At 34.7% G+C, this 12974-nt stretch overlaps 1 protein-coding gene across 3 annotated transcripts in view; it reads right to left on the bottom strand.

The window, feature by feature from the left end:
- Positions 1-12974, bottom strand: part of EPC2 (enhancer of polycomb homolog 2) — a 121403-nt gene that overhangs the window by 70053 nt on the left and 38376 nt on the right. For all 3 annotated transcript variants that reach the window (XM_042948741.1, XM_042948743.1, XM_042948744.1), the window contains exon 2: positions 2805-2964. In XM_042948741.1, coding sequence (XP_042804675.1) covers positions 2805-2964 — 160 coding nt within the window. The remainder of the gene's footprint in view (positions 1-2804; positions 2965-12974) is intronic.

Below are 12974 nucleotides of genomic sequence, written 5' to 3'. Positions count from 1 at the left end.
CGTCTCCTTCTCTCTCTGCCCCTCCCCTGCTCGCACTCTGTGTGTGTGTGTCTCTCTCTCTCTCTCAAAAATAAACATTAAAAAAAATTTTTTTTAAATAAATAAAAGCCCTTCCTTGAGGGGTGGGCACCTGGCTGGCTCAACTGGAACAGCCATCTGACTTTTGATCCTGAGGTTGTGAGTTCAGGCCCCACATTGGGTGTAGAGATTACTAAAAACATAAATAAACTTAAAAAAAAAAAAAGCTCTTCCCTGAAAAAAAAAATCTCAATGATAACATGAGTTTAAATTTTAGTATAGACAAGTTTAAGGCCAGTAATAGGCATAGAAGTAAGCAAACTGATAAATATCAATTTGATAGAAAATTAGTAGACACTGAAAATGACAATCACAGACAATATTCAAACGTGGGAAACTTAAAATATAAGTAGAAAGAGGAGTATGAAAATTTATATGTGCAATAGGATCTTATATATAGCATAGTATGTAGAACACATACTGACAGACTAAAAGAAAAAATGAAAGTGAAAATAATTTTCTATTATTTTTATTCTATTTTCTGTGGTAATAGAATAAAATGAAATTTAAAAACCTACACAATTTTAATGTTTACTGTATCTAATGTGCCTGACCCAGATGGGTTACATGCAACTTCTTCATTCTTGGTTTTCTAGAATGGTTTTTACATATGGTCCTGATGTCCAGCTACAGTGTTATTAAAATACAAAACAATAACAAATGGATACTTTGGCTTGAAAAATACTTAAAATTCCTATTATGAACCTGCTCTTTCCTGATACACAGGTAAGACAAATGCAACAAACTAAAGGGATTCAAAGAATACAGAGTGACATAAATAATGGCTGTATCATATTTCTCTTGAATGCTTAAGAGAAAAAAAAAAATTCTGGAAATGGTTGTGATACCTAACAGCCTTTTAAAAGCCATTTAAAAACAATTCAGTCAACAAACATGCTATTTATTGTGCATCTATAAGCCATGCACTTCACTCTAAAGATATGAAGAGAAAATAAAACATAGTCCTTGCCCTCAAGAAGCTCCTAGTCTAAAAGAAGAGAAAGAATGGTTACAAATAATTGTAATAAAATATGGCAAGTCCTCTAATAGAGGTATGTACAAGATACTGAGATTAAGTAAAAAACAGAAGTAGGATGACAAAAGTCAGGATAAGCTTCAGAAAGAAGTTAGGTGTTCAGTGAGTTGCAGGAGGTGAAAGCTGACTTGACTAGCACAAGCAAGGGAGTGTGAGATGTGAAATGTGAAATAACCAGGCAAATATGAGTAATTTCAAGTTAGTTCCTATGGCTAAGAGAGTGTGAGGAAGAGCAGTCAGGAAATGAGGTTAATGGAGTAGACAGGGGAAACGATCACAAAGGGTCTTGTATTCAAAGTAGAGAATTTGCCTATTACTGAACTGTGAAATCTAAACTGCCACCAGTTACAAGGTGCACTATGACTTTATGTACTATTAAAAAGAAAAAAAAAGCTTTCTGCTGGAGTCTATTAACAAGGTTAACAGAATACTCCTGCATAAACATACACTACCAAATGGTAACAATCTCAGTGTAAGATAAAGAAATAAACCAACTATGCAGAAAGAAACAGCAAGGAACTTCATTTCTCAACTTGCCCTTACATGAAAGGAGGAGAGAAAAATCTCCCCCTGAGAAATGAACTCTAAGCAGGTCTGTAGCCTGAACTAAAGCTATCAGTATGGTCTAAAAACAAAACAAACAGGGAAAACTTTAAAGTGGTCTGATGTTGGTAGTTTCCCTAAATGCTTGGCAGAAACAAAAGCAAATTTTCTTTAGATAAACTAGACTTGTATCCAGGACAATAACAATTTAATATGCAATCTTATTTCAAAGATGACCAATAAAAAATGTGCATCTTAGAACAGACAGAAAATAGTCAATCTTCTAGTCAGTCTTAAATCTGGAGGAGTTTCATAATTACCTGGGAACTTTTAAAAATACTTATTACTAGGATGCATACCGATGATTCTCATACAGGTAGGCCTGAAGCAGAGCCCTGGAATCTCTATTTTAACAAGCTACCCAAGGCTTTTTCTTACACAATCAGACAAGATACCAAGACATCAGCATCTGTCTACACCATCAGCTGAAAACTACTGGCGACAATAAAGAACAGCAGGATTTTAAGCCAGAGAATAATTTGATCAGACTGACACTTTAGGAAGACCACTCTGGTGCTGGTGGACTTTGTCGAGAAGGCATATTAGAAGAGGGTAAGGAAAGGCGATGGAGGGATAGTAAATTTAACAGGAGGTTAGTGAAACAGTTCTAAGGCAAGAGATGGTGATCATTTAAATAGTAACAATGGGGAGAAAAATAAGATAGTATCAAGGAGGCAGAAACAGAATTTTATAAAAATTAGACGTAGGTAGAGGGGTAAAATCTAATTCTAAAAAACTTCTGAAGACTCACCCCTAATCAGCATTATAGCCACGAGGCCTTTAAAAATAAATCTTAAATTTGAGTACAGCAGTCCACCAACTTTTAGTTGTATAATAAAGTTTAAGTACCACACCAAATCCTAATCTACATAAACATCAAATGTTCCAAATGCAACTAATGCTCAAAATGATCTCCCACCTGCAAATTCAGATGTTAAGCATACAGAAATTTTATTCCTTAATGTTTTACATTTCTATTAATCAGTGTGTATGAACTGAAAAATTAAAATCTCTTTGGGCATAGAAAAGAAAGGATATTCACTGGTAGATAAATTACAAACAGAAAACAATGAATCAACAAACTTACGCTGAATATGAATGAACTGTTTTGGCTGTTTAAACTCTCCTTTGTACAAGCGATTGTAATAGTTGACGTTGCTCTCTGCCTCAGGAACTGGAATGACCATGCTCTCTTTTTTTTCTCTAAATACTTGCTGTGCTGAAATAGCTCGCTGTAAATGATGTTCCTGGAAAATGTAAAGTAGGCAACATAAGTCATTTTAATAATGTTAATTCAATGCATAATTCTATTTAAAATTTACTTTAATAACTGCAAGGTGCTTTAAGAATTATTTATAAATAGTTCCTTCACCACAGAACTATAGAAAACATTGCCATTGATGTCCCTTAATGCTGTACTCATCCTGATATCACCTTAGATATTTATAACTTTAGTAAGTAGAATTTTCTTCAAAGGTTAAATATACACATATTCACAAACTAGAATTTAACATCTCAATTACAAGAAAATCGATCCCGTTTGCTAAATTAACAGAGGTGTTTGGCACCAATACCAGAAATACGGGAACACATGCAAATGACAGGAAAAGAATTGTGCCACAGGTTTTAATTATCTTCTGCATTTACACACCTGAACTTTAACAGTACAAACTAATTGGAAAAAAAAAAAAAAAGGAAAGAAAAAACCATATTCAACAGACTACATTACTATCACAGCAGGAAATATTTCTAAACTAAGGTTAAACAAAAGTTCCTATGAAATACATCTTGATTGCAGTAACTTTTATTGCGCCTCTACCACTTAATGCCTACTTTCTCCCAACCACAAAAGGGACCAATGCCGTTCCCAACAAAGCAGTATTACTTTGTAGACGGCAAATTAGGTCATATCACTCCCCAATAAATTCCCTTCATACTCAGGTTAAAATTATCACTGACTTATAAGGCCTTATTTCTCTCTGACTTCTCCCTACCCATCCTTTATCCTAGCCACACTACCTTTCCTTAAGGTTCCTAAATTGCCAAATGGATTGCTTCTGAAATTCCTTTAAGTCTCAACTTATCAGAGATGGCTTCTGTGATTTCTTTATCTAAAAGATAAAAGAGTACTGGCTAAGAATTTTTTTTATCGGTGTCATTCTTTCAACACTTTTCAGAGCATCTAGGAGACACCAGATACTACTCCTATTACTCAGAATTGTTAAAAGTGGATGAGACAGACTCTGCTATGAAGCAACTTAGCTGGTAGAAGAGAGATATCTCAGTATGCAATCATGTTTGGGCTTGACAAGCATGTCTCCTCAATTAGTGAAAGACTGTCTAAGGAGGATAGAGAAATATATCCAAAGAAAGTAAAATCTAAACTAAGACTTTCAGGACCAATAGGGATTTAGCAAGGCAAAAGAGAGAGAAAAAAAAAAAAAAAAAAAATCCAGGCAGAGAAAACACAGCGTCCAAAATGGACAAAAGCTCAGAGACATTCAATAAAAGGCAAGCAGTTAAGGTAAGGGACAGGCAAGTGGATGCTAGCTTACATTTGAAGAGTTTCTCCATTTTCCATACCAGGAAGAAATACATTTTCTTCATAGGGTGGGATCCCAAGTTGGAACATTAAACACACTTCCCTATACAAATATTACTATCAATTTAGAGTTGATTAGTAACAATTTTTGAGTTAACTAAAAAATTGTGAGAGGATCAAATACACCCACAAACAGTATCAAGAAATTAGGAAAGCCAGGTTTTGAAAGAGCAATTTCTGCATTATTTAAGCCTATACTTTTCTATTACCTTGCTGACATTTCACCTCTCCTGGTCAAATAAAGTGATTCAATATGTGATGCCACCTTGTATTTATATAATGTTTTATACTGCTCAAAGTATATCCACAATCACATGCTTATTATTATGCTTATGCTTATTAGCTCCTCAAAATTTTGAGACAGGGATAGATACTATTACATTAATGAGACTCAAGAAACAAATTATTTGCTCTTAGTTGTGGTATAAATTACATGAGGGAGTCAAATTTCAGGACTCTGACTTAAGTATTCTTTGATTATTCCATCTTTACTAGAATGGGCTATTAAAAATTTTTAAAAAATCTTTTAATTCTAGTAATCTAGAAATATGGTTGACAAGAGGAACTGAGCTAACTGGTGACACATTTTTGATTTGAAGAGATTCCTTCTCCTCTAAGTACAAAACATTTTTAGGTATTATCCAATTACTGAAATACATCTTTAATAGACGAAGATTTAATATTATTTTAATTTTACATGTGAGGAAATTTAAAAATAGACCATAGATGACTCTCTTCTTAACACAGCTGGCAGATGACAGAGCTGCAGCCAGAAATTAAGGAGCCGACCATGACACACTCCCCCATTTTAATTTACAGACCAAATTTAGCTCTAAAAATAAATTCTCAGCTATCATTTCCTTCCCCATATTATCAGACAGCTTCTCAAACTAAAAACTCAGAAAAACACAACAATAATATGGCTTCTAGAGGCCTGTGTTTCATATAATAACCACAGTCAGTGACAAACATACAAAATCCTGGAAGCAGGTAGAAGAGTTTTCATTTATCTTTATTAGGGCAAGCAGTTGGCAGGAATAATGTTGATTCCCTGTTACATCCTGCATTATATGTTGGTGAGGTTACCTGGGTTTTTAAAAGCATATTAAAAACCAAGCATGACTTGATTTCTTTTCCATTAAGAAGGCATTCTTTTGACTCACCAACTCCACTTTTGAAATACAAATGGGCAACAATGACTAAATAAAATGTTCATCAGTGGCTCAGTTGATTAAGCGTCTGACTCTGGATTTAGGCTCAGATCATGATCTCATGGTTGTGAGACTGAGCCCCATGCTGGGCTCTGCACTAAGCATGGAACCTCCCTGGGATTCTCTTTCTCTCTTACCTGGCCCTGTCCCCCAAATGCTCTCTCTCTTAAAATAAGTAAATAATAATAATAATAATAATAATAATAATAATAATAATAAATGGCATTATTTAAACACCAAAAAAAAAAAAAACCCATGAAGTCTAAATGGGAATGAGTAGGGAATTATAAAAATTTATAATTTTTATTTTATATTTATATAACATAATTTTATTATATATAATTATATATATACTATAATTTTATATATCATAAAATAACACGTATAAATATAAATGAATATGTGTGTAGAGAAAACAGACTAGAAGAATACAGTCTTTTATATACCACAAAATCCTTTTTAGGTGGGTCTTATATTCTTCTGTGTGTGTCTGCTCTCTATTTTCTGAAATAAATCTGTATTAGTTTTTAAGTTTAAATAGTGATATAAAAGCTTTGCGTCTGAAATTGAAGGGACTCACCACCAATACACAAAGTCACTTCTTATGATTACTTTGACATTCTAAAATAACCTTTCAAAACTTACTATGTTATACCTAAATAAACATTTTTGTTTTTCTAGATATTTACATTCTTTGTACCTTCTGTTTTTCCTAGTAATGTGTGAAATTATATGATAAATCATTAAAAGAAAATGAAAATAAACTAAATAACTCATGACTTTTAGTCATATATAAATACTACCAAGCACAATCTTGCAAAGTGCAGGAGAGAATTTTGTTTTTTCTTTTGGAGAGGAGTAAATTAAAGTTCTATGACTACATCGGCAGAAATCAGCAGTGCTGAAATGTGAATTTTTGTATGTGTATCTCTATTCCATCTTACCAAGCTCAAGCAGCCCCAACTTGTTGGGTCTTAGAATGTATTAATTGAGATAGGCAGCATACAAAATCAAAGATTATTCATTGCTATTTTAAAAATTCACATGCAAAACCCCCAGCAAAAGACAGCAAACTGAATCACTACATTTATCTACTTCACCACCCTACAATAGTAAACTTAACACGAAAGGACTAAGATGCTTATAAAGCCACAATAACAAAGAGAATGAAAAATAAGCCATCAGCACAAAACAAAGTGTAGCAAAATCCTAGGAGATCAAAATCAAAAGATCAAGTTTTGAATCCCTGCAGAGAAGGAAAAAAACAAAAACTGAGCCCATCTGTCCTGCAGAAAACAAGATAATGGGGATTTTGAAACACTAGCTAGAAACAGCTAGAATAAGACAAGTCCTTCTTTGCCTATTCCTCAAAAAGGAGATCATTCTACACAAACAGAAGAGGGCACCACAGAACCAGTAAAACTGTGAACTACACACTTAACTACAAAAATGAAGAGAAAACCTAGAAGTCTATGTTATTATTAAAAATAAAATGAAAAAAAATGCAACTATGGTTCTAATGATAAATTCTTTCCACTCTGCATGAGGGAAGAACAGAAAAAAACTTCAAGAAAAATACACCAAACTTAAATATGCCCCAAAGAAACATTCAGGGATATGAAAAATATCTTTGAATCAGAAACTCAAAAACTAAGATGAGAGGAGGGTAAAAGACTCAGGAAAAAATGGGAAGAGTTGAGTAACTCAGGAAAAAAAGAAAAGACAATTATCTCAGAGACAAAGACTGAAATTACTAGTAGCCAGGTACAAAATGTACTCAAACAAAAACGTGTTGCATAAAGGTTGTCAAAGGACCAAGAGAATGAAAATCAGGTAAAGAAAGTAGTAAAATGAATAAGAAAGATGGTAAGATGTAAAAAGAGACAAAGAAGGAAAGACAGTCATATAAGTGGAGTCTCTGATGAAGAAAAACAATGCAACAGAACTAATTTTTTAAATTATTATTTATTATTGAGAGACAGAGAGAGACAGGGCATGAGCATGGGAGGGGCAGAGAGAGGAGGAGACACAGAATCTGAAGGGGGCCCCAGGCTCCGAGCCGTCAGCACAGAGCCCAATGTGAGGCTCTAACTCACAAACCGAGCAAGATCATGACCTGAGCCAAAGTCAGACGCTTAACCAACTGAGCCACCCAGGCATCCTTCAGAACTAATATTTAAAACACCCCCCTACCAAATGTCTGGAAGATATGAATCTGCATATTGAAAAAAGCCCACCAGGGAGCAAGATGGCATACAAAACTCTGCACCACCACAGACACAAACTGACAGTGCTTGGTGCAAACGGGAGAAAACACTCTGCTCACAGCTACTCTCTTGGGAGGGAAAGGGAAGAGTAGAATGCACATCCAACATTCCAGCTTTTGGGGAAACTGCCTAAGGGACTATAACTTCTGTCTCCCCTAAATCAGAGGACTGAATGAACTAACATTCTTTGGATGCCTGGTAATGGTGGAGAACAAAAGAGAGCTCAAGCTCAGAGCCTTGTTGCAGCACCAAAGAAGGTATGGTACTTCAGCGAGACCAAGGGGAATTAAAGATTACAAGCTCCAGAAAACCAGTAACACTCTCTAACTAGGAAATTATGTGCACATGCCCAGAGAAGATGTATCTCCAGAAAAGGTCTGGAAGGGCTTCCAGATTCCCTGTCTGGAACGGAAAAAGGTCTTCCCTGGTATGAAGCCAATTTTTAGACACTGGGAGAGGTGGCTATTTTTTAAAATGGACAAATTAGGGGCAGCTGGCTGGCTTGGTAGGATGTGACTCCTCCTGCTCTCAGGGTTGTGGGTTCAAGCTCCACTTTGGATGTGGAGATTACAAAAAATAAATTAAAAAAAAATTGAAAACTAGGGGCGCTCAGGTGGCTCAGTTGATTAAGTGTCCAACTTTGGCTCAGGTCATCATCTCATGCTTCACGAGTTTGAGCCCTGCTTCGGGCTTTGTGCTGACAGCTCAGAGCCTGAAGCCTGCTTTATATCCTGTTTCTCCCTCTCTCTTTTTCTCTCTCTCTGCCCCTCCCCTGCTCGTGCTCGTTCTCTCTCTCTCTCTCCCTCTCTCTCAAATAAATAAAAAACATTTAAAAAATAAAAAATAAAAAAATTAAAAACTAAAAAAATAAAATGCACAAATTATAGCAAAAAACAGGATGAGAGAAATACAGCTCAAAGAACAAAATATATCTCCCAAAAATGACCCTAAAGAAATGGAGATGTGTGAATTATTTGACAACAAATTTAAAATAATCTTTAAAAAATAATAAAATAAAATAAAATAATCATCTTAATGAAGCTCAATGTGCTACAAAAAACCATAAAAAGACAACTAAATGAAATCAGGGAAACTGATGCATGGACAAAATGAGAATAGCAACAAAGAGATAGGAAATACAAAAAAGAACCAAACAGAAATTATGGAGCTGAAGATTGCAATAACTAAATTGAAAAATCCACCAGATGGATTCAAAAGCATTCTTCATCAGGCAGAGGAAAGAATTAGTGAACTCAAAGATCGATCATTTGAAATAATTTAGTCAGAGGAACAAAAAAAGGGGAAAAAAATGAAGCCTAAGAGATTTATAGGACACTAATGACAGACCAATATATGCATTAATGAACCAAAAGGAGAAAAGAGAAAGGAGCAGTGAGCTTGTTTGAAGAAATAATGCCTGAAAATGAAATCTGGGGAAGAATATGGACATTCAAATTTAAAAAGCTCAAATAATGCCAACAAAGATGAATTCAAAGAAGCCCACACTAAGATACACTGTAATCAAACTGTCAAAAGTTCAAAGACAAAGAGGGAATCTTGAAAGCAGCAAGGGAACAGCAAGTCATCATGTACAAGGGAACACCCATAAAATCATCAGCAATTTCTCATCAGAACTATTACAAGCCAGAAAGGAGTGGGCTGATATATTCAAAGTGCTGGGGAAAAAAACTGCCAACCAAGATACTGTATCTGGAAAAACTGCCCTTCAAAAATAAGTAAAGAATAAAAACCCACTCAGGTAAAAAATAGATGAGGGAATTCATCTCTAATAGACCTACCTTGTAAGAATTGCTAAAAGGAGTCCCTTCCAGTTCAAACAAAAAGACACTAGAGAGCAACACAAAAATATCCAAAAACATAAAAATCTCTAGTAAAGGTATATATAGACAAATACAGAATCTTGGAATACTGTAATGGTGGTACATAAGTCACTTTTAATTCTGGTATAGAACTTAAAAGATAAAAGCATAAAAACAGGTATTAAACATAAAACTATGTTGATGACACAAAACATAAAAAAATTTAACTTATGACCAATAATTTTAAAGCAGGGAAAGAGATGTAAACAGCTTGAGCTTTTCTATGTAACCGAATTTACAAGTTTAAAAAAGACTGTTAGGATCTATACAAAGTTTTATGTAATACTGATGGTTTACTCACAAAAAATACCTACAGAAGATCCACAGAAGAAAATGAGAAAAGAATCAAAGCAGGTCACTTTGTGTTAATGAAACACAAAGGAAGAGTAGCAAAAGAGGAAAAGAAGGACAAAATAACTACAAGATAAATAGAAAACAATAAAATGGCAAGAGTAAGTCCCTCAGTATTAGTAATTATTCTAAATGTAAGTGGATTAAACTCTCCAATCAAAAAACATAGAGTAAATGGGCCACCTGGGTGGCTCAGTCAGTTAAGCAGTTAAGCATCTAACTTTGGCTCAGGTCATGATCTCATGGTTTAAGAGTTCGAGCCCTGTATCAGGCTCTCTGCTGCCAGCACAGAGCCTGCTCTGGATCTTGTCCCCCTCCTCCCATCCCCTTTCTCTTACTCTCTGTCTCTCTCAAAAATAAACACTAAAAACAAAAACAAAAACAAAACCCAAAGATTAAAAAAACAACAACAACGAAGAGTGACTGAACAGACTGCTATACACTGTCTACAAGGCACTCACTTTAGACAGAAGAACATATATAACCATAAATGAAGGGATGGAAAAACATATTCCATGCAAATAGTAACCAAAAAAGAACAGGAGTGACCATACCTAGATCAAAAGACATTACACAATGATAAATCAGACAGCTCACCAGAAAATTATGACAATTATGAATATATGTTACATGCACCTAACAGGAGTGCACCAAAATTTGTGAAACAATGGCAGAATTAAAGGGAGAAAAAATAAGACAATCAATAGGAGATTTCAATACCCTGCTTTATAATGGATAGATCAACCAGAGTATCAGTAAGGAAAAAGAGGACTTGAACAACACTAGAGAGCAAATAAACTAACATACATATCCAGAACACTCCACCCAACAACAGCAGAATACACATTTTTCTCAAACACACACACAGAACATTCTCCAGGACAGATCATGTGTTAGGCCACAAAACAACTTTCATAAAATTTAAGAAAAGATGAAATCATACCAAGTATCTTTTCCAACCACAATGGAATAAAACTAGAAATCAACAGCAAAAGGAAAACTGGAAAATGCACAAATATGTGGAAATTGAACACACTTCTGAGCAATCAGTGGATCAAAAAAGAAATCATAAGGGAATTCAGAAAATACTCAAGACATGAAAACACAACATAACAAAACTTAAGTGATGCAGCAAAGGCAGTATTAAGAGGGAAGTTTATAGCAGTAAATTCCTACTTACATTAGAAAAGAAAGATCTCAAATCAACAACCTAACTCAACACCTCAAATAACTAGGAAAAAGAACAAAACCTGAAGTTTACAAAAGTTAAGTAAATAGTACAGATTAGAGCAAAAAAAAGTAAAATAGAGAATAGAACAAAAAAATTTAATGAAACTAAAAACTGTTTGGAAAAAGCCAAAAAAACTGACAAAACTGTAGCTATATGAACTAAGAAAAAGTCCCCCAAACCAGAAAAAGATGACATTAAATGAGAAAAAGAATCATAAGAGACTACTACAAATAATTATGCACCAACAAACAGGGCATCTAGAAAAAACAGACAAATTTCTAGAAACATATAGCCTACCAAGACTAAATCATAACAAATAAAAAAATCTAAATAAACCTGTAATTAGGAAGGATATTAAGTCAATAATCAAAAACATCCCAAGGTATTTGAAAAGAAAAGCTCAACACAGATGGCTCCACTGGTGAATTCTGCCAACATCAATCAATACCAATCCTTATCAAGCACTTGTCAAATAATTGAGGAGGAAAAACTTCCAAATTCATTTAACAAGGCTAGTATCACCCTCATACCAGAATCAGACAAGTACTACAAGGGGAGGTGGGAAAAATGAGTAAAGGTGGTCAAAAGGTACAAACTCCCAATTACAATCTTAATAAATTCTGGGGATGTAATGTACAGCATAGTGACTATAGTTAAAAATACTGTATTCTCTCCTTCAAAGTTGCTAGGAAAGTAACTCTTAAAAGTTATTCAAAAATGTTCATGGATTGTAATACTTAATAAAAGAACTACCATAAGATCCAGCAATCCCACTTACAGGTATATATCCAAAAGAACTGAAAACAGGATTTAGAAGAGATATTTACATATCCACATTCAGTGCAGTATTACACGCAACAGCCAGTGGTGGAAGAAACCCAAATGTTTACTAACAGATGAATGGAAAAACAAAATGTGGTGTACACATATAACAGAACATTAGCTTTAAAAGGAAGGAAATTCTGACAGATGCTATAACATGGATGAACCTTGAGGACATTATGCTAAGTGAAATAAGCCAGTCCTGGTCACAAAAAGGCAAATATTGCATGATTTCACTTAAGTGTGGTCTAAAGTAAATTCTTTTTTTTAAAGATTTTATTTTACTAAAAATTCTTTTTATGTTTATTTTTGGGAGAGAGAGAGAGACACCAAGCATGCAAGGGGGGATGGGGGGGGAGAGAGAGAGAGAGAGAGAGAGAGAGAGAGAGAGAGAGAGAGAGACAGAGACGCAGAATCCAAAGCAGATTCCAGGCTCTGAGCTTTCAGTACAGAGCTCAACGCAGGGCTTGAAATCATGAACTGTGAGATATGACTTGAGCTGAAGTTGGATACTTAAATTCAGCTCCCCAGGCACCCCTAAAAAGACTCATTTTTAAAGTAATCTCTACACCTCTACACCTAACATGGGGCTCAAACTCACAACCCCAAGATTAAGACTTGCATGCTCTACTGACTGAGCCAGCCAGGTACCTCTAAAGTAGTCAAATTCTTAAAAATAGAAAGTAGAATGGTAGTTGCTAGAGACTGGAAGAAGAGGAAAAAATAAACTTGTTCAACGGGTACAGTTGCAGTTTTCCAAGAAGAAAAAGTGCTTGATGCCTGTTGCATAACACTGTGCATAGTACTGTACACTTAAATATGGTTTAGATGGTAAACTTTAGGTTATGAGTTCTTCACCACAACATTGAAAAAAAAAAAAAAAGCTTATTAAG

This window comes from Panthera leo, chromosome C1 (assembly GCF_018350215.1).
Source record: "Panthera leo isolate Ple1 chromosome C1, P.leo_Ple1_pat1.1, whole genome shotgun sequence".
In the NCBI taxonomy this organism is placed as follows: domain Eukaryota; kingdom Metazoa; phylum Chordata; class Mammalia; order Carnivora; family Felidae; genus Panthera; species Panthera leo.
This window is presented reverse-complemented; position numbering and strand designations above follow the sequence as displayed.